The sequence below is a fragment of the Nesoenas mayeri genome (genome assembly GCF_963082525.1).
Source record: "Nesoenas mayeri genome assembly, chromosome: 11".
NCBI lineage: Eukaryota > Metazoa > Chordata > Aves > Columbiformes > Columbidae > Nesoenas > Nesoenas mayeri.
Genome location: NC_137563.1, coordinates 12,122,991 through 12,145,645, shown reverse-complemented (window position 1 = coordinate 12,145,645; position 22,655 = coordinate 12,122,991). Strand labels below are relative to the sequence as shown.

Below are 22,655 nucleotides of genomic sequence, written 5' to 3'. Positions count from 1 at the left end.
TTAATTATTCTTCGGGCTGTTACGCAGGTTTTTCAACTCCAGATGCAGCTGCCGGATTCGTATGTCTTTCTGTGAGAGCTCGTCCTTCAGCCGCCGGATCTCATCCTGCTGTCGGAAGAACATCCGAAGGAGCTGGAAGGGAAAGAAGGAGCTGGAGGGACCCCCATGAGCTGGGTACAGACGTCCCTGCTCATGGCAGGGGTGGCACTGGGTGAGCTGGGAAGGTCCCTTCAACCCAAACCACCCGGTGACTCTATAATTCATCTGTTGTGCTGCCTATTCTCTCGGATTTACCATTTCACCGTCTTGGGGATACCCTGTGCACGTAATCTGCAAACTCAGCTCCAGCAAAACAAATCCCTCCCAGGACCAAGCACTGATGTTTCCCCAACACCTCCATATGTTGCTCCTGGATGAGGATTTTAATAAAAAAAATAACATTTCGGAGCTTAACGCTGCTCCTTTCAGATGCCCTGTGGTTAATGCGGAGTGGGATGCTTGCAGCCCCTGCGAAACACCAGGTACGTGACTTTGGGAAGACAGGCAGAGCCCTGCAGGGTGGCAGTGTCCTAAGCTGCACCCACAAATGTCCCCCCAGCCAGAGACTGTCCCCTCCCATCCCCATGTCCCCGGTACCTCGTTCTCCGTCCGGGGCGGCACGTTCTCCAGCAGGTCTATGCCATTAACCACGACGCTCTTCTTCTCCCTCACTGGTGCCTTAAAGACAATTTTGGATGTCTTCTTGTAGCCCTCCTTCAGCGACATCAGGATGGGATCTGTGTGGGGCAGAATGGGAGGGGTCAGCCTGGCCAGTCTGGGGGCTCTGTGTCCCCCCCAGCGCGATGCGGGTGGCTTTACCTCTGTTCACCCCGCTCAGCCACTCATCGGGTGTCAGGGCCGGCTCTGTGCCCGGCGTCATGGGGTAAATGTCCTCCTGGTACGTTTCTGACTAAAAGCAACGAGGAAAGAAAAGCAAATGCCTCCGTGAATCCACACGCGATTTTAACTACGTGTTGCGATGTGCCGCAAAGGGTTGCGCTCGCTCCTTGGCATGCAGAGATGCAGCTGCCCAGGGCATCTGGGGAAGTAATAAATCAGTGTTTGCACCATTACTGAATGAGAAACGCCAGCGCTGCCTGCACAGCAGGCGATGGGAGGCGGATCTGGAAACCCAGGCAGGGGCTGCTGGGCAGTGGCAGAGCCTGGGGCCGGCTCCTGTGCAGACGGGAAGGCCAACGCCAAACCCTGCTCCAGCTCCAAGGTGTATTTTACCAGAAATAGCCCCCAAACCTCAGGCGAGATGAGGCCCTTGCTGCCCATCGCACTGGACTGAGCGGATTTTGCACAAACCAGGTGTGTCAAGGCCAGGAGCGATGCAGAGATGCATTTCCTAAAAACACTCCCATTGAGCCCTGGGTGAAAATCCCCTGGGAATCCCATTCCTAGGGAAGTGTAACGACTGGGAGGGCTAAGACTGGTGCAAAGTGATCCGGTGGTTGGACTGGTCAGGACAGGTCAGGACATCTCCATCACGCCGGACCCGCGTCGGACACCCTGTCCCCGCGCCCTGGGGTGCAGTGAGGGACTCACCCTCCTGGGTACGATCATGGAGATGGGTTCAATCAGCCCCTTGAGGGTCACGAGCTTGTAGAACCGAAAGACCTCGCAGGCTGACACGTCCAGCCCGTGCTTCGGCATCACCCCTGCGGAGGAGGCACAGACAGTGACTCCAGTCAGCCAGTGGGGACCCATCCACATCCCCAGCACAGAGCACCCCAAAATGTCCTCGCTCTCCATCAAGAGACCTAGCTCATTACCAAATTAATCCCTGCTGTCACCCTGGGGCATGGACCCGGGCCACACCAGGGGTGTTCGCAGGGACATTGGGAAAGGGGTGAGTAGCTTTTATCAGGGACAAATCACAGGAATCACTGACTGATGGCCCCGGTAAAGCCCTGTGTGATGTGTGACAGCAGGAAGGGTGTCACAAGCATGTGCCCAGCCAGGCTGCATCACGGCAGGAGGGACAGCAGAGCACCGGGAACACTGCCCAGCCAGTGCTGCAGCCCGGCCTTGATTCTCCAAACCCATTTGACTGGAGCATTTAATTAAGCACCTTCCATCATCTACTTTTTGAGGGTTTCGCGCTGTCGTGGATGAGTGATTTAGGGTTCTGCTCAGCAGCACAACCACCCTTACCCAGTCCTTTTTGCGGAGCTGGGGAGCGAAACTCCATCAGGTAACTCAAGTAGGGCTTTTCCGAGCCGATCTCATAGTAACGAATGTTGCCGTCGCCCTGGAACAGGCATATGGAAGATGCTTTACTACTTTGCCAAACACAAGGCTGAAAAAAGATTGTGACAACAGCCCCCAGTGCCCTGTCCTTGGGAGATGCTGGGGGGATACAGGCTGGGGATGCTGCAGCCCTGGGTATCACCCCGCAGGATGCTGCCCACCCCCCTACCAGTGGTGGGCACCTCTCCAAACCAGCATTTTGTGGCCAAAGAGCTGCCCAAAGCTTTGCTCAGGGCTCAGCACAGCCCTACTCCCACTCCAGCTCTTCTCCCTGTGCTGTTTGCTGGGGAGAGGCCCCTTTTCCCCCCTGGTGACGCTGCAGCCCCCACAGCCACAGGATGTGATGTGCAGCCCCTACCTTGCCAGCCAGGTACAGCATGTGTGTGTCAGCATCGTAGAACGGGAAGAGGAGACCTGAGAGCCCGTCAATCTCCTCCTCTATCAGGGGCATGGACAGATCTTCCTGCCCAACAGGAAAAAAACAAAACATTTTATTAACCAGGATGTGCTGGTGCTGAGCACGGGTCCCGATGGGGATGGAGTGGGGGTCCTGGCACGCACCTGGTCCCAGAGAGCGATCTGCCGCGTGTTCCAGCGCGACACCCCTGTCGTCAGCAGCCGCTTCGTGCTGCCCAGGAACACCACACGGTTGACACGGTGGTTCTTGCAGCTCGCCTCCTGCCAGACCCAAACGTGTTTGCCAGCATCAATCCGCGGCCCCCAGACCCAGCTGTGGCTGAACGCCCCCCTGCCGCCCCCGGCACCTCTCCCGGTCACAAGCGGCTCCATGCCAGGGGGAGGGACCGCGATTCAGCAAAACGAAAATGCCCATCTCCCTGAACATCGGGTGCCACCTTTGCTGAGAAACCACTGACCTCCTCCAAACTGTGTCTCTTTCTGGAAATTTCTGCTACCCTCCCAGCCTAATTTCTACTATTTTCCACAAATCCTTAATCAATAAAGGAATAAAAGCCTTCAGTTTCTGTGCTGGGATGAGGCCAAGCCCCTTCCATCATCTCTCCACCTCATTAAAACAAGCAGCCCCTCCCCACAGCAGAGAATTATTTGCAGACACTGACACATGCAAAGCATCCCATCACGAGTATGTACAGAACCTTGCAAATGTTTTTATGCGTTTTCAGTAGGATTCCTCCCCAAGATGTTATTTCTAACCCCCTCAGCACCAGCACCAGCACCGCACCTGCAGGACCCTGCCCGAGCGCGGCTCCACCACCCGCAGCTTCTTGTCCTTGCAGGTGGTGGCCAGGAGGCTGCCGTCCATGTTGAAGGACATGCAGAGGATGACGTCCGTGTGGCAATCGATCATCTTCACTGGCTCCCCGATGTCCAGGTTCCAGATGAGGACCTGCAGGAAGTGGGGAGGCTGCCCCAGCGTCTCCACTCCTGGAGACCCCTCATCCCTTCTGAGCCCCTACATCAGTGACCAGCCCCTGTCCTGGGCACGGGGGAGGCCAAACCGTGAATCTTGGGGTCAGTTTTGGGCCCCTCATGCCAAGAAAGCCCTTGAGGTGCTGGATCGAGTTGAGAGAAGGGAACAGAGCTGGGAAAGGGGCTGGAGCACAAGTGTGATGGGAGCAGCTGAGGGACCTGGGGGTTCAGCCTGGAGAACAGGAGCTGAGGGGAGACCTTCTGATCTCTGAACTGCCTGAAAGGAGCTTGGAGCCAGGGGGGGTCGGGCTCTGCTCCCCAGGGACAAGTGCCAGGACTAGAGGAAACGGTCTCAAGTTGCACCAGGGGAGGTTGAGATTGGATCTTGGGAACAATTTCTTCCCCAAAGGGCTGTCGGGCATTGGAACAGGCTGCCCAGGGCAGTGGTGGAATCACCATCCCTGGAGGGGTTGAACAGATGCAGAAATTAGGTTCTCAGGGACATGGGGTAGTTCCAGAGTGGGGTAACAGTTGGACTCAATCTTCAGGCTCTTTTCCAACCAAAATGATTCTATGGTTTTATTCTGACTGGAGGATCCTGCCCTGGTTGACTCCCACCCCCGCCACAAGCGACAAAAGCCTTTGCAAGGCCAAGCACAAGGAGCAAGATGGGCAAGACTCACCTTATAGTCGTAGCCAGCGCTGAAGAGGATGTTGTTGGTGGTGGGATGCCACTCGACAAGGCCGACACGCCGGCTGTGCCCGTACAGCTCCAGCACCGCCTCCGTCATGTTCCTCTTCAGACCGCCCTCGGGGATCTCCCAGATCCGAACCTGCACGATGGGGATGGTGTCAGGATGGGTTTGGGAGCCCCGGGAGGACCCGACACCTGCCCCAGGGGCTCTGAGCTGCCGAATCCCTGCAGTGCCCCAATGCCAGAAGCATCATCCTGCATCCTGATGTGGCAGACAAAGCCAAAGTGACAGGTCACTTTTATCTAACCCACTCAGTCTGCACCCATCCCAGAAGTGAGACCATGGGTCCTGCCAGCCCCACAGCTCCCCAGAGGGTAAAAACTAATTTGCAACATTGCAGTGGAAAATCTACATAGAAATGTATGGGTGGAGCAGTGAGTTTTCTGCCTGAACCTGCACGTTTAGAGGTGGGAGATGCTGCTCTGCGGGTTGCACAGTGTGCAGAGGAAACAGCCTTATGAGAGAGACATGGCTAAGAGACTGGTTTGGCTCGGAGGGATGATTCTGAGAGCATCAGCGGTTTTCAAACAAGGCACAAGATGAGCAACGAGCAACAGAAACCTGATTGCCAGATGCTGAAGGAAACAGTTATGAAAGGGTGGGTTATGAAACAATTGTTAGTAAATCCCCAGATCCGCATCCCTGAGGGCTCTGGGCCACCTCTGCACCCCGGAGTGGTACCCGCTGCTCAGGGGGTGCCCTGTCACACTGAGGGACACAGGGAAGCCCTCATGTGCTCAGCTCCATGCATCGGCAGGGGATGCTCAACCAGGAGCCACCTCACCTGCAGGGAGCCCACAAGAAAGATGGGGACAGACTTTTCAGCTGGGTCTGTTGTGACAGGACAAGGGGTGAGGGTTTTAAACTAAAGGAGGGAGATTCATGCCAGACATGAGGAAGAAATTGCCATCTCTGAGGATGGTGAGAGCCTGGCCCAGGTTGCCCAGAGAGGTGGTGGATGAACCATCCCTGATACATCCCAGGCCAGGCTGGACGGGGCTCTGAGCAACCTGAGCTGGTGAAGATGTCCCTGCTCATGGCAGGGGTGGCACTGGGGGAGCTGGGAAGGTCCCTTCAACCCAAACCCTTCTGTGATTCTAAAGGATGGTTATTAAATGTGTCCTGCATCCACGGTGAAGCATCGCTGGGGCTCTGCAGCGTGGCATCACCTCTGCGGTCAGCTCCAAATGCAGTTACATCACTCCTTGTGTCTTGCAAAAGCAAGAGGTGAGTGCCAGGGACAGGCTATTTTAGGCAGGTTTCCCCATTACCGCGGTCACTATGACCTGAAATTCGATGTGTTGGAACCAGTTGCAGCCCTAACGCCATTTTGGTGCCAGTACGGGCAGAGCTGGAGCTGCTCCAAAACTCAAGCATTGGGTTTCATATTCTTGGTCCATCCTGAGATGGAAACAATGCTTTTGAAAAATTATAATTTAAAAAACAGGAACATCCCCAGAAGTGGCTCTTCCCACCCTCCTCCTATGACACCAGGGAGAACAGCCTGTGAAACCAGAGCCTTCCTCTCCCAACCCGTCCTAAGAAACCTTCTTGATAAATTTGCCCCTGAAACACACCTTTCCACCAAGAGATGGATCCTGCAAACAAACAACTGTGCTGCAAAATCCCCCCTCCAGCTCTGCTTGCACATTGGCTCACTGCGCCCGAGCCTGAAACACCCACGGTGATCAGGCAATTCCCCTTTTAATCCTCCCGCATGGTTTGTCCTGCCCTGTAAGAGCTCCTTCCCAAAAATCCATCCCAACATTTCAACCTCTCGCAGCACTGCAGCGGGACGGGCGATTCGAGGGTCAGCCCTGCCCCTAATTGTCCTGTGAGGACACTAATGAATTAATGGTTCCAGTGCCCCAAGGGCATCAGGGAGGACAGACACTGTTATCTGCGTGGGGACAGACAGATACAGATAGATCCGGGTTTGATAGCGAACCCCCGCACCTGACAGCCTCAGGGGCAATTAATTTAATTTCCCAGGTTTAACGATGGCTCACGAAGCCTTCCCCCTCCCTCCCTCTCTCCCAGCATCTCTATTCCCTAGCGACTGTATATAAAAGGTTATGATTTAAAGCAGGAGACAGCTCAGCATGATTCATGGCCATGATCTGAATTTTTGTCCCCCCACTCAATATCTTCCTTGACAAGCTTTCAGCTAATAAAAAAAATGCCAATATACTGAACTGAAGGAGAGGATGAGTCATTAGGTGATAACACAGTGAAACGCTAAGGATCAGGCGAAGCAGATTTGTAGTAATTGGTTAAAAACTGGATCAGCCCAAGTCCCAGCTTCTGCCATGCAGAATGGGTGGTGGTTTCTGGTCCTCTCCCTTGTGCAATGGCTTTTTTTTGGCTTTACAATACAGCCTTTGGGATGGACTTCTGTCTAGAAAATAAAAAGGAGGAGGATGCAAATAACAGCTACATAAAGATGACCTGATTCATTATCCCCCTGCCTGCAAAGTTGCCTTTGGCTCATGTCACTTGATGGATCAAGCCATGAGAGCAGTTGCAGCCCCTGATGGCAACAAGGATTAATAATAGCATTGCTGTTGGGCTTGAAAAGCCAAAAAAAAGACCTCATTGTGCACAGCTGTATGGCTTATCTGCAGCAGGGGACGCAGAAAGAGCAGCACTGTGACAATAAGTGACACTGGGGACAGCAGAGGAGCTGGGCACCAACTGCAGCCCCTGCACCAATGACACAGGAGACAAGAATTGGCACAATTTTCCTACTGTTCTGCATCAGTCTCTTACCCCCTCTCTGTTCCTGAGGCATTTCCCACCCATGGCAGCCCCTTTCCCTGCCTCCAGGTGCAGAAATTAAAGGCAGGGGGTGCATGGAGCTGCTTGTCCCCTTGGGAGGTGACAACCCCAAGCATCCCAGCTCACCGAGGTGTCTTCGGAGCATGATGCAATGATGTTCTCAATGAAGGGATTCCACTTGATGTCCAGCACGTTGCCCTGGTGACCACAGACTTTGGGGTAGTTGGGTTCAATTCGGCCTGTCTGTAATTTTAAATAAACCAAAAAAAAAGAAAGAAGAAAAAAAATTTAGTGTTAAAGTTGGTCTTTTTATGGCTATAGCCTTGTTAGGGAAGAGAGCTCTGTAGTTCATGCTGGAATGGGTCTTTTAGCCACAGGAGATGCCTAGCTGAGTCAGGAGTGGGTTTTACCCCATTGATATTCCAGGTATGAGAAGGGGTTTCTGCAAACACAACCCCATGGGACTGCCCACCCCCAGGAGGAAATCTTTGCACGACCATCCAAAAACAGGGGCAAAAAGAGCTGGAAGGGACTCAAGAGTCTCCAAACTGATCCTCAAAGCAGATCGGCCATTGAGTCATGCATGAGATATTCGGTACTTTCTTCCGAGACTTTGGAAGTGATGTTGAGCAAGGGATGCACATCTACTCCAGAGAACATATCCCCAGTGACTTTGGGATCATGAACACTTGTTTAACAATGCTAATAACCCAAACGGTACATCACTTACAACATCACAGAGGCTTTGGGTTACAAAGGACCTTCCCAGCTCCCCCAGTGCCACCCCTGCCATGAGCAGGGACATCTTCACCAGCTCATGTTGCTCAGAGCCCCATCCAGTCCGGCCTGGGATGTCTCCAGGGATGGGACATCCACCACCTACCTCTCTGGGGATCCTTCCACATGGATGGAATCACAGAATCCCAAGTTTAAGGGAACACAAGGATCATCTGGTCCAACCTTTTTTGGCAAGAGCACGGTCTAGACAAGCTGGCCCAGCATCCCGTCCAGCCGAATCTTAAACATGCCCAGTGCTGGGGAATCCACCGCTTCCCTGGGGAGATTATTCCAACAGCTGGTTGTTAAAAATTTCGCTCTTATGTCCCATCAGAATCTCCCCAGGAGCACCTTGTATCCATTGCCCCTCATCTTTTCCATGGGACTCTTTACAAGACTTCTATGACCAGTCCAGTCCTGCCATCCCAGCCAAGCGAGGACCTGAGATGGGTTTCAGGAAGCCCAAGCTCTTTGTAGGGACATTGTCAGGTCCCTCCATGGCCTCCCCATCACTTTCCGTCCTCTGCACCATCTTCCTGAGCAGCCCAGAGCTTCAGAGCCTGCAAACTAACTAGATCAGCACGACACAGACACTAAATATTTCATAGCCCCTTCCAGCGCTGACCTTTTATCGTATCGAGCTCCTGCCTGCATTTAAACATGAACAAAGAAAACCACTGAGGAGAACACGCAGCGTTTTTACCAACCGGGAATACTCAGGGTGGCCGGATCAGGCCCAGGGGCTCACCCCTGTGCCACCACTGCTGGGAAGGTTTATTTGAATTAATTTGGTCCCAGGGAGACACTAATTGTCAGGCAGTCCCAGTGAACGCCAGCTGGAAGCAGCATGGGATGCATGAGCAGGGCGGGTCTGCCCACCTGGATTCGATCTAGTAGGGACAGCAATGCAGAATCATAGAATCACAGGATGGTTTGGGTTTGAGGGACCTTCCCAGCTCCCCCAGTGCCACCCCTGCCATAAGCAGGGACATCTTCACCAGCTCAGGTTGCTCAGAGCCCCGTCCAGCCTGGCCTGAGATGTCTCCAGGGATGGGGCATCCACCACCTCTCTGGGCAACCTGGGACAGGCTCTCACCACCCACAGTGGTAAACATTTCTTCTCATGTCTAGCCTCAAAACCATCGCACAAGGCACTGAGAAACACTGGCAAGCACAACCCTCCCTTAGCCAGCTTCATCAATTTTAAAATACTTTTCATGGGCATTATGATTAGAGTGAAAAGCTCGTTCTTGCTCAAATTGCTACAACAGCTCTAAGTCACCCCTTGGACACAGCCCATATATAAGATGAGAACTGGGCTGGGCTTAAAACACCGGGGACTTACATATATGGGTCATTTTAGTTATTGAGGTAAAGGACAAAATAAAATTGCTGCTTTCTTCGCTGCCTTCAGTCCATGAACACACGGACACCTCCAGCTCCATCGCTGGCTGGATAATGGGGTCAGAGCCAGTCAGTTGTTCACTTCTGCCCTTCGTTACAGTGTCTCACAAACACTCATTAACTCCCTGGCCTGTGATGAGCACAGGATTGCATCCCCGTTCACCACTCTGCGACAAGCACTTAAAGCAAGGCTGATTTCTAACTCATGAAGCTCTTTCTAATTAGGGCACATCACGCAAATTCCCTCCCTGTAGGGCACAGGGTTCATTTTCCCTGCAGTGATTCGTACCTGCCCAGGGGATTTTAACCCCCATTAGGGCAAATTTCAGGGGTGCCAGGGCAGGGATGGATGGATGGATGGATGAGTGGATGAATGGAAGTGCCAGGACAAGGCAGCTGCATCTGTCTCCTCCTTCAGCTGCCGACAGCATCACTTCTGCTCGCCCAGAGAGCCCAAATTTTGATAATACTGACCATTAGCAACAACGTGGCTCAGATCTGAGCTGCCACATGAGCCCTGGACCCTGAACTGACTCTTGCCTTCCACTGATGTGGTTTCTTCCCCTCATTTACCTGGCAGCTTCACCCCACATAAGTGGTCGTGATTGACCTACACAACATTTCTGACGTTATCAAACAGCTGAAAGGACGTTTTCCTGGTTAATGCCCCAGACCTGGGATTTATTAGCGCTGTCATAAATCCGTTCAGGTTTGTAAGGATAAAAACAAGCAAAGTGACTTTCTGACAGTTTTGCCGGGGAGACCCAGGACTCCAGATGAAGCCACAGCTGGAGGGACAGTCCCCTGAACTGGAGCATCCCACAGGACGGGCAATACATTAAAGCATGCATCACCTATGGATTTTAAATTTTCCTTTTTCCAGTGGCAAGGACAACTCCTTGGGAAGTCCCTGTCACACCCAACCTGCCACAGCCCCCAGTGTCCCAGGGATCCCCCCCAAGGTACAGATCTCCATGCGGGGAGCCAATGGTCCCCAGGAAAAGCGACATCCAAGGAGAAGCATTGATTGACCAAGTGCTGTGAGTATACGGGCCATAACAAAAGGGAAATTATTAGAGAAGATAAACCCTTCATTTAAATAAAAATCAAGTCTTTCCAATGCAGAGCCTAGAAAACAGCTTTGATAAAAAAATTAGTTTTCCACTGAACTGAATCTTCTAAAAGGGATGATTTACAAAAACTTTGCTTTTCATTAAAAGCATCTCAATATCTAAAACCAGCATTTGCATTCAGCAGTTGCTTTCTTGGGCCCCTTGCCGGTCGCCCAGGAGGGGCTGGTTGTCCTGACGGACGCCGGGGACATGGGACAAGAGCTGCCCATGGTCTGGGGACACTCAGGGCAGCTTTTGCCTCCATCCAAACTCCACTGCAAACACGACACCATGCAAAGTTATGAAGAAAAATCTGATTTTTTTTGGGTCCATCCTGCACCCGAGCATCACACAGAGCAAAACACAAGCTGCAAGGATGCAGCCCCAGGACAAGCAGCCAGGGTTTGGGGAAAAAAACCCTAAAAATAAGACACAGAAGGTGGAAAGAAACACAGCAACACCCATGCTTCGTTAGTGCACAAAGCTCTGCCCCCTGCGAATTAATAGGATGCAAAGCACAGCTTTATGAGTTAATATATTAAGTACGCTAGCAGACATCGCTTACCCAAATGGCTCAGATTATCAAGCTTTCCCCCTGTTTTCATATTTGCATTACCATGACATTATTAACACACTGTCTAGAGCAGAAATTCATGCAGAAGCTGTTAAATTCCAGGCGAACGGACCTTTTAACAGCACAAGTTAATATGCAATCACTTCAATTTCGAGCAACCAGACGAGTGATTTCCTTTGCAAAGTGGATTTGATGTTTTTTGTTAAAATTCATAAGGCTTTCAAGAGGACAAAACAAGAGTTTGGTTACTAGGGATAGTTTCTGCCCAAGAAATGAAGAGTTTTGATTAAAATTAGTTGAATCCAGCAAAGGACCGCACAGGAGCAGGGGTGGGTTGTGCTCATGCTCAGGACACCTGAAAGAGGAGAATGAGCCAAATAAAGGAAATAGAGAATTTTATAAATAAATAAAACTCAGGGATTCGTGCTCTAGCTTCCCATGGAGTCACTCTCAGAGGGACCTCGCCAACTGCCGAGCATTAAGCCGCAGTGTATCCTAATCTGGATCCCTGGCTGGGGGAAGCTCAGTGACCCAGATACGTCCCTTTAGCCGGAGCCTGACATGTCGCAGCTCTCTGGGCTCCAGCAGCTCTGACGTGTTCCGTGGCATGGGCTGGAAATTGCAAATATTCCAGCAAATTCAGCCCCTCAAAGCCCTCCCTTCGCTGGAGCAATGAGGAGAAACTTGCTGGAGCACTTGAAAAGGAGAAAAGTATTTGTATTATGTGTGGGGGAGGAAGGATGTTGTATTACAGTTTTAAAGTTGGTTTAATTGCATGATTTTGGTGCTTGGTGGCTGAGAAGGAAACCTTGCCCTGAAAATGGTTGGAGCAGGAGAGACGGACGCACGGTCCCAGAAGCTCAGACCATCCCAGGAAGGGGAACACCGTCACGGAGAGGAGCAAAGCCTCTTTATCTTTAGAAGCATCACTTCTAAGGACTCTAAGGCATCAAAACATTGCTGGGAATTGTGTGAGCTCAAGATGAGCAATTTTGATTCCAAAGTGCATCCCAGGGAACCTCTTGGCCATCGCCAGACTGGGGCCATGGGACACGTTATAACTTCAGACCCTCTCAGCAGCACAAGTTCCAGTCTCTCTCTTGCTTTAATCTTTCCAGACTCCACATTCACTTTACAATCAATCAGAAGGAAGCTCAGATAAATCACTTTAATATACGTATTTCATAAAACCTGCTTTTCACCAGTTTCCCTGCAAACACAAACCCAGAACAGTTCCAAACCCTCACGTTTCCCATGAAGCACTACAATCATGGTAAAAACCTTCATTCAGTTCTACCCTCAAACCCTGATGAGCTTTTCGAGGGGCTCAGGGAAGTGCTGCCCGAGCAGAAGGGGAATTACAGGGTTTCCTAGGAAATCCTTGAGTACACACCAGCCTCCAGTGGCTGAGATTAAGAGTAAATACATTTACTGCTGTCTTTTTAAAGAAGGTCTGTCCTGCTTGAGAGCCAAAGAGGAGGAAATTAGAGAGATTTCCCTGCCCTGGGGCAGATCCCTGGCTGGTTTCATACAAGGGGAGCTCGCTGTAGGTTCACTCATCTTCATTAGGAACCAAATCAAACAAAAGCAGCACAAACAAGAGAGAAATGGGGCAAACCCTTGGCAGGGACCCAGAAAAGTCATTGCCACGATGCTGCCACAAATAATTCCCCAAGGAAATAGCCATGTGCCGGTGGAAGTATGCTGCTGTTGGAGATGTTTCTCTCCAACAACTGAATAAATACAAAGACACATGCCTCAAGGAGCTTTCCTGCTTTTTGGTGGGTGATTTTGGTGCAGGGTGGAGGCTTGTTGAGAAAAGTGCTTTTCTTCTGAAGTGCCTTAATGCTGAAATGAAGAGACCAAGCAGAGCATCTACAGAGCTAAGAAGTGAAAGATTTTGGTTTCCTTTTTTAGAGGGGGGGGGGAAATACATAAATACATAAGTATATACAAACCACAGAGGACATGGTTTAAGAATGGCACTGTCAGAGATACCAGAGAGGTGGTGGGTGCCCCATCCCTGGAGACACCACAGGCCAGGCTGGACGGGGCTCTGAGCAACCTGAGCTGGTGAAGATGTCCCTGCTCATGGCAGGGGTGCCACTGGGGGAGCTGGGAAGGTCCCTTCAGCACAAACCACTCTATGATTCTATTCCATGATTCTAAAAAACCAAAGAAATCCATGCATGCAATCAACAGTATCGTTCATCGAAATATCAATTCCAGGTGCTGGAAATGTCTGAATACCCTCCTGGGTCCTACTGAGAGTAACCCGGTTGTTGTGAACCCGCTGCCAGGCTTCCAACTGCTCTTGTGAATGAGAGTAGTAAGCGAAACACTAGCCCAGGCTTTCTAGTAAACTAATTCTAAAAGCTCGGCTCATGTTGTGGCATGTTGGAGGGAGGTAGCTCTTCAGCAGGTGTAGATCCCAGGAAAATACCGCCTAGAGTGGGAACTGCTGCCCCTTTTCCCTGTAACACCTGGGAAATTCCAGTGGGGAAGGGAAGAGATGGAGATGTCCTCTGTGCATCCTCCGGCATCTACTAAAACAGCGTTTGCGTTCTTTAAACAAGCAGAGGAGATGCACAGGATTTCTGCTCAGCCCTATGAATTTTACAGCCTGTGCAGCTCCCGCCCCCAGCAAACACCACAAGCCTCCGTGCCTCAGTTTCCCCAGGAGAGATGGATGTCTCTGGCAAACTACATGTTCAGGGGTTCTTTGGAATAAAGTCCCAGATTTAACAGTTTACTTGCCACAAAAAGTTACATCAATTGATAGACGCCTTCGTCACTCTTTTTGTTATACAACCAAACCCTGCAAGTCAAAAAACTGGAAAAGAAATCAGCATTGTTGGATGCCATTCATGCCAGGATAAAGGTTTAAGTATCAGTTAGTCCTCTTGTGTGGATGGAAATACTGTTAAATTAAATATAAATCCCATTGTGGGCTGCAAGCATCCCAGGTTCTGCCCAGCCATGAGCAGCACTCAGCTCCCTGTGCCCAGAGACCATCACAGAGCTGCTCCAGCTATGCCAGACCCTGTAAGCCCTAAAAAACACCAAAAATGCACACAGCAGCTCCTGACCAACAATTTGCACTGATTAAAACCTCGAAGCCTTGCTGCAGAGGTATTTATCTACACCATAAAAGCAGTAGTCAGGCTCGAGCTTGTTAATTAAAAAGACAAAAGCCCATATAATGCCCCTGTTAAATGGGATTACAGACACTAAAGGTAAATTCATGTTTCCTGGTAACAAAAAGCCACTTTTCCCCAGCGAGGACAGGGTTTCTCTCTAGTTTAACCGGCAGAGGGGGCAGGGAATGCAGGCAGCCCAGGCAAAGCCAAGCTTCCCCAGGCTCGACCCCAGGCTTTGCTGCAAACACAGCAGCACCAATGGGGCAAAAATCCAGGTTTCCCCTCCCAAGAACCTGCATTTTCAAACCTCATTTCCTCCTCTGATCCCTCACCAGCTCTCAGGGCAACGTTAAAATTTCACACTGACAGTTTTTGACTCATCACAATACTTCAAACCAGGCAGATCCCAGGTCTGGGCTTCCCATAGCTGCTCTCCCGTTATCTCCTTGATAAACCCAGGGACACTGGATTGTGCTCCGATGTGGAAAACTGATGCTGAAGTGTCAGCTTTTTTGTAAGCCTCAGGTCTTTTTGTTTGTTTGTTTTTTCTGGCCAACTCTAGGTTAAAAGAAATACCTCCTGCAGACTAAAATCAGATAGAGAAAAATCCCCACAACGCAAAAAAGTGGCACAGACCAAGGGAGCCTCCTGTGTCCTGAGCTAAAAGGTAGAAAATCTCCAAGGACATGAAAATTGGTTCATAGTACAGAGAAAAGGAGAAAACGCTGTATTTTTTATTTTTTCCTGCAGAAAACCTCCCGGTACTCAGAAGCAGAGACTCGGGGAAGCCAGGAGAGCAGCTGTGTGACAAGCTCACCCGTTCTCTGCCCAGCCTTGGCAAGCAGGTCTCCCGGCAGATTGGGGACATGCACGGGGGTCCCTCGGGCAATGCCATGAGCAGATGCCACCAGGACCTGTAGCCCAGAAAAGCCACGCCAGAGCTAGGACACACAGCGGGAGGCGCACAGCCACCCCCCCGCTTGCCAGCTGCCACTCGTCCAGCACACACAGGGGACAGTGACACTGCTCCTGGTGACACTGGGGCTGCCCCTCTGTGCCATTCCTTGGTGACAAATGGACAGACAATACTTGCAAGCGGTTCTCTACAGCACGACTCAGGCTTTGCCCAACCACTGTCCTCGTCCCCAGGGCTGCCATGGAGGTTTGGGACCTCCGTGGGGACTGGCAATGGGTCTGTCACCTCCACAGGCTGCCCCTGCCCTGGGTAGGCTTGTACAGCCCCCCCCAGCAGCAGCAATGGACTCCAGTGTCCCATGGGGACATAGAGGGGGTTCAGTCACCTGCCAGCCCCCCAGGACCTCCTGCTCAGCCACCCGTGTCACAGTGGGAAGAGGGACCTGCCTCACACTCAGCAGCTCCAACACAACCAGCCACGGTGACAACAGCCAGCACTGGTGGGAACAACAACTTGGGAACTTGAGCTTCCTATATGTAAACAGAGACTCCCCCTTCCTGCTCACTGCTTCCTCCAGGCATGCAGGCAGATAACATTGTCTGGCTGTGCAAAACAAGTTATCTTCATCCCTTACAGAAATAAAAACCATCCTGTTGTGCAAGCTATGACAGCCATGCTCCTCCTGCACCCACTGCCCCATGGGACCCCACATTACACGCCCCCGCCCTCTAGCAACTGCAGCACATCTACCTCCACAGACTGCACGTGAGAAAGGAATCGTTGACACTGTGGGTGGTGAGAGCCTGTCCCAGGTTGCCCAGAGAGGTGTTGGATGCCCCATCCCTGGAGACATCCCAGGCCAGGCTGGACGGGGCTCTGAGCAACCTGAACTGGTAAAGATGTCTCTATTCATGGCAGGGGTGGCACTGGGGGAAGCTGGGAACATCCCTTCAAACCCTTCTATGATTCTAATACTGTCTCCAGTACCCTTCTACCCCCCCAGCCCAGTTTATATGCAGCTAATCAAATCAGGCACAGCTGAGATAAATCCACATACAGCTGGAGCTTGTTTTTCCCCACCTGTTCTGCCCAGTCCAGGACTAATAAAGCCCCAGAGCTGCCCCAAGCACATGGGTTTTTCCAGTTTCCTTGTTGTAGGGGAGCTGCAGCACAAACACACCCATTTATTTTTAATTTAATAACTGGTGCTGGGAGCATACCTGGAGGGGGTGGAGCAGAATCCTGGTCCATACTGGACCAGGACATAATTGCATTGAGCTGCTTTCCTGCAGAATCACACTGCCTGAGCAAGGCTGGATTTTGCTCGTGGTGATGGAGCTCAGCCTGCTGTTGCTGACTCAAAATAACCATTTGTCCATGTGGTCTCCCTTCCCTTTCAGCTGAAGCCTGGACCAAATCTTTCTGTTGCTACGGTTTGGGGAGTGAATCTAGCTTGGGAAGGATGGGGGAGCAAAATGCAGCCATGCTCCATCTTCCCAACCTACGCAGCCTTGCAGAAGCAGTTACCCATCCCCTTGATCGCTCCATAAATATGTGAGGAACCAGCATTTCTGGTGTGCAGGCAGAGGGACATATGGACAAGCGTATGCAAATACATTGTCACTTGGAGCATAAAGCAGAGAGGTTTCTGGTGAGCATTTCTGAGCTGAATAGAGGGCAGAAATGTTAAAAAAAAAAAAAAAAAATAGATGGCAACAAATCAAACCCTGAGTAGATCTGCAGTATCTAGGTTACCTTAATTATGTTCAGCTAAATATGGATGCCAATTAATTAGAGGGCTGCTGATTTCTAAAGAAAATTAGTTTACTCTTAATGAGCTAATCAGTCCGTATTTTAAAAAAATAATAATAAAATTATTAGATTGTATAAAGGTGTATGCAGCCACTTGACATGGGGCGCCAAGCTCGATTTATTGGGTGCGATGTTGCCAGGATTTCCATGTGGGGCTGTCAATCCCTTCGGAACAGGTTGCAAACGGCATCACACTCCCTCTGCTCTTATTCCACTGGGACTGGGCTACATTTGCCAGGAAAAAAGGGTAATTAGCTGGCAATATGGGGTTATTAGCTCAGGATTTAGGACCAGGAGCAAGCAGTGTGTGGATGGATCCTCCCAGGGCAGGCTTGGTGGTGGGAGGGAGACAGAGATGGGGCTGGAGCATCCGAGTGCTCAGACAAAGCTCCTGCTTTTTCGAATATTAATAAGAGTCAAGCTGTGCACGGCAATTAAAGCACTGATTATAATTTCTTCCATCTGTAGCTGATTCTGCTCCAGAAATTAAAGAGGAATTCAGAAGAGATGTGAATGATACATAGGGAAAATCAGAGGAATGCCAGGGTGTGAAGAGACAGGACTCAGAGGGGACCAATTCCCATCCCATCACAGCTGGTTCCACCAACTCCCATCCCTCATGGAAATCCTGGCAGGTTTGGCATGGCAATTTTTCTGTCTGGGAGCCTGAGAGACAACCACCTTCTCCCCATGCACATCGTACATCTTCATACGCAGTATGTCTTTAAATTACATGAGGTAGGTGCACCCTTAAGGGGTGCGAGTGCAGCTCCTCTGATGCGAAAAATACTCCTGAAAATGAGTGACTGGGAGCCCCATGTCTCCTCCTACAGCCCATGGGGCAAGGGCAGGGTCACAGAATCACAGAATGGTTGAAGTTGAAGGGACCTTCCCAGCTCCCCAGTGCCACCCCTGCCATGAGCAGGGACATCTTCACCAGCCCAGGTTGCTCAGAGCCCCGTCCAGCCTGGCCTGGGATGTCTCCAGGGATGGTTCATCCACCACTTCTCTGGCCAACCTGGGCCAGGCTCTCACCACCCTCAGGGGCAAAAAAATGCCTGGGGATGGAATGCAGGTACCAGTTTGGAGCTGCTGATCCACTCACTGGAACACCGGTGGGAGAGGAGCAGCATCAGCACAACCATGGTATCGTGCGGCAGTGCCCTGTGCTCAGGTTTCGGGAGCAAAGCAAAGCAAAGATAATATTTATTTCATGTTCAAGGTCACTGCCGCCTGGCTTTCCTGCTCCCATTGGGCACTGCTTTCTGCACACCAAGCGCGGTCCTGTGGGGCGGCTTTTGAAGCATCAGCTGAATTGCCGGGAATTTAAAATTGCATGAGCAGGAGATGTGCGGATTCACAAGGGCAGTGATGCAAAGAGCTGGGGAAAGTCTTAGCTGTGGAAGCAGAAGCTCAGCACGGTGGGGAGAAAGGCTATGTGCTGCAAAGGGGATCGATAGCGCAGAAGTGTGTGTGCTGCTTTTCCCCGCAAAGTGCTTTTAGGTGGGTACAGCTGCAAACAGAAGCCCCCCCTGCACAGCACAAGGCTCCTGGGCATCGGCTGCTCCTGAGGGGCTCCTGCTTGGCGATGGGTTCTTAAAAATAAATCTGACATGAGGTGGCATTTGCTGCTGGGCACAAAGCAAAAGACCCTGGGGTTTGCAACAGGAAAACTGGGTGCACAGCTGTGTTCACCTTCTCGGGCTGTGCAGGGTGTGAAATTTGAGGGCTGAGATTATACGGACAAACTGAAATGATGGGTAAGGGTTGCTACTTGCTCCACGGGACAAGGGGCTCTACAGGGACTCCCCTGCTTTCTGGGAAATAGAATCATAAAATAATTTGGGTTGGAAAAGACCCTCAAGACCATCGAGTCCAACCATTCCACCAACCCTGGCACTGCCCCATGTCCCTGAGAACCCCTATCTGTTGAACCATCTGTTCAACCCCTCCAGGGATGGTGACTCCACCACTGCCCTGGGCAGCCTGTTCCAATGCCCGACAGCCCTTTCAATACCGGGGTCACAAACCCAAGTGGCCTCTGTCACTGTGAAGGGACAGATTGGAGACGTGCCCAGTGCCTGCCCAGCACATGTTCTCTGAGAGATGCCAAAAACACTTTAACAAATGTTTCCTTTTCTTCCTAAAGGAAAAATCTCAGTTCACAAAGGCAGCTGTAAATCCTCACTTCCCCAAATGGGAAAACCCCAGTAAAGTACAGCAGAGACTGGGACACATCCCACTGCATCCGCACACCCGCACTCAGGGACCAACTCTGCATCAGCATCGGCATCGCCTCGGCTGGGGCCAAACGTCCTACCTGCTCGAGGGGGATGACGAGGAAGGAGCCGCCGCCGGCGCTCTCTGTCACGATGGCAAGGAAGCGGGCGTTGACAGCGCAGAAGTGGTTGTCGTGGACGTTCTTGGTGATGGGGATACCGTCGAAGCAGTGCTCCCGGCTCGCCACCTTCCCATAGACGTTCCGAAACTTGGAGCTGCGGTACTGCGGGCGCCATGACATCTGCCAGGCAAACGCAAAGGGTTTAGCCTTCCAAAAATACCCCACCCCGGGCTGCTTCACAGCTGCTTTCCAGTTTCCAAGCTGTCCTGCAACAGGGGTTCTGCCTGACGAGGTACAGCAGTATCAGGGCAGCCCAGATCAGCAAATATATAATAATACCCTTGAAAAAATGTCAGATGTCTCCCTGGTGCAAGGTACAACTCACAAAAGACATTAAAAGGCTCTCGACTGTTGCAAAATTTAAGCTGATCTCCTTTTCTGCCTATCTAGAACGCACAGCACTACTACTTCATGTACGTATGACAAAAGAATTAAGGCTTTTAATGCGATGACTTGGAAATAGGTTGGTCTGGAGCACATGAAAGCATCGGGGCAGAAGAAGAGCACTCGGGCAGGGACTGAACATCGCAGAGCTGGGAGATGCTACATTCAGTCGTCTCGGCTCATTTTGCGGGGGGGTCCCTGGGTGAACTGACTCAGAGCATTGCAGCATTGCTGCTGCCGAGATGCTCTCAAGGATCCCAAAGAAATTAGGGATCCCAAGGACTCACTGGCTGATCCTGCTGCCCCACCCCAAGTCCAAGGTGTGTGCACAGATATGAGTGTGTTTTCATTTGTCCTCACTACCTTGCAAAAAAAAAAAAGACTGCATTTTTCATTTTGTTCTTCTTTTGAACAATCCTTATGGTAGCAGAAGTGTCCATGATAAAATCAGCCTTTTCGTACTTAACAGAGACCGATAAGAAAGATAGGGATAGACTTTTCAGCAGGGCCTGTTACAATAGGACAGGGGGTGATGGTTTTAAACTAAAGGAGAGAGATTCAGGCCAGACATGAGAATGGTGAGAGCCTGGCCCAGGTTGCCCAGGGAGGTGGTGGATGAACCATCCCTGGAGACATCCCAGGCCAGGCTGGACGGGGCTCTGAGCAACCTGAGCTGGTGAAGATGTCCCTGCTCATGGCAGGGGTGGCACTGGGGGAGCTGGGAAAGTCCCTTCAACCCAAACCATCTGTGATTCTGTGATTCTATCTATACAGATTTAAGGCACTTTAGGTGTGCAGAAGAGCATAAAGCACTTAAGCCACCTTAGAGCAACATAAATACTCAGCTCTATCAACACACATAGTAATCGCACACCTAAGGGCCTTGTAGTTGCTCGCGTCTTCATAACCAGCATCTATTGATAAAATCATGTAATTTTGTACTTAAACACTGGGTCATGTGCTGCAAGCATCTCTCAGAGAAGCACAACACCAGAAAAAGTGCTCCAGTGGCTGCTCTGATCTTAAATAACTCCGACTGAATCACACCCCAAATCCCAGCTGTATTTTCCATCCCCCAGCAGCCCAGATGCTGCAGGCATCCTTTTGAGGATGCAGCAGGGCTGTCAGCATTCCCAGGCTGCAAAGAAAAAAACGACAGAGATCCTAAAGGATTTAACCCAAAATGAGAGCAGAGAGACATTTTTTTTTGGCTGAAAAGGCTTCTGCTTTGAAAAGAAATGCAGCCTCACGTCCAGCAAAGCACTGGGAATCTTTGCCAAAGAGCGGTGGGAGCCAGGCAGGGCAGGAAAAACACCCCAACCACAGCTGAGGAGTGGCTTTGGAGACTTTCACTACATCTTACATTCTCCTTTGTCTGAACAGATGAGTTTTCAGCTTGAAAGTACTTTTTAAATAATGTTAAAAACCCACAAAAATGTATTTTGATATTTTTAAGCTCTCAATATGCTCCATTATCACAGGACTTTGACTTTGCTCTCGTTTCTGCCATCTGTGCTTCTCTGATCTGGACCTATTGCAAAAAAAGCTCCACATTCTACTAAAAGGGCCGTTTGCTCAATCCTTCCCCCACTGATCTTTCCAGATGCCTCGTCATGTATCCCCACGGAGGAGAAAACCCACGACCTCCCATAAGGAAACCCCTCCTGCAGTGCAGGGGTAGCAGAAATGGGGCTCACAATATTTTCTGCATGCAGAACTTCAGCTTAATGAGTTGCTGCCAAACAAAGCTCCAGCACAAACAAGCTCCAAGCAGCCCAGAGATGTGTTTTTACCCTTATTCTGGATCCTTGTGCATGCACTACGGATGCTCCCTCCTTGCCGTGGTCTCAGACATGAGAGCAATGCTGCTCCCAGGACCTCAGCACTTTGGCATCTCTTTTATTTGTTTTTTCCAGCCCTCCCTGTTTTATTCTTTCCCCCAAATCTGGGCAAGTCTCCACTCAGCCCCCACCATGCCAGGAGGAAGCAATAAGCTCAAGTGCCTGTTTCGCTGGAGAAATCCAGAATTTCTTTCCTTTAACCTCAGCCAGTATTTCCTGTCAGCAGCGTCACATCACCCCGGGGATGCAGACAGCACGGGAATGCTGGCAAAATCCCTGACAAAGGGCATATTTCTGGGTTTGGCAGCTGGTGGAGGCTTTTCCACACCAGAAATAGCTCCTGTGACATGCAGGAGAGTCGGGGGTCTCGGGGGGTCCCATCCCCACCAGCTGTGGGGAGCATCAGCCTTCGGATGAAGAGAGTACTGCACTGCGGGGAAAGGCAGCTAATGGGACACTTTTGCAATGATTTGGGGTTGAAAAATAAAAAGCTCAGCATCCTTTGCCCCTTTGTCTGTCTCCGAAGCTGGCTGCTCCTGCTGGGGTTTGGTCCCATCGCTGGAACAAGGTGATGAGCAGGAAAAATCCACTTCCAAACCATCATTTTCATGTCTGGTCCTTCAGCAGAGGCTTTGGCAGGGGTTGTGTGTCCTGCAAAAGTGGGGTCTTGCTCTGCAGTGTGCAGGAGGCATTGCCTACAGATAAAACCCTAGAAAGCTATTCTGGCTGAAAAATCATCAGTTTCCCATCGCGTTATACATTTGGGTGTTTTGTGAGCGGTGTTTCAGTTCTGGATTGATGAAATATTTTAGTTTACAAGCAGGCTTCATTTTTCCGTTTAATTTTATTATTTATTCCTCCATTTGTGTATATATATATATATATATACTTAAACCTGCTCTTTAAAGCTAGTGCCATCGCATGGGGCTTCCAAGCCCACTGGTTTCTGCGGGCAGCCCATGGTGGCTGCACCACTGGGGACACTGCAAATCCGATCCACAAAGATTTCCTGGCACCCGGCTGCTCCAAAAGGATGCGGACAAGGGCACAAGCCCCCATACGAGGCCACCAAGTGAC

At 50.9% G+C, this 22,655-nt stretch overlaps 1 protein-coding gene across 1 annotated transcript in view; it reads right to left on the bottom strand.

Annotated features, from left to right (window-relative positions):
- Positions 1-22,655, bottom strand: part of CORO2B (coronin 2B) — a gene marked incomplete at its 3' end in the record, with an annotated part of 32,787 nt that continues 10,132 nt past the window's right edge. Inside the window, exons 3-13 of the mRNA XM_080351140.1 lie at positions 19,273-19,473; positions 7,344-7,460; positions 4,368-4,517; positions 3,497-3,661; positions 2,857-2,973; positions 2,654-2,758; positions 2,200-2,296; positions 1,591-1,703; positions 859-949; positions 637-776; positions 1-132 (exon numbers count right to left, since the gene is read on the bottom strand). Coding sequence (XP_080207266.1) covers positions 1-132; positions 637-776; positions 859-949; positions 1,591-1,703; positions 2,200-2,296; positions 2,654-2,758; positions 2,857-2,973; positions 3,497-3,661; positions 4,368-4,517; positions 7,344-7,460; positions 19,273-19,473 — 1,428 coding nt within the window. The remainder of the gene's footprint in view (positions 133-636; positions 777-858; positions 950-1,590; positions 1,704-2,199; positions 2,297-2,653; positions 2,759-2,856; positions 2,974-3,496; positions 3,662-4,367; positions 4,518-7,343; positions 7,461-19,272; positions 19,474-22,655) is intronic.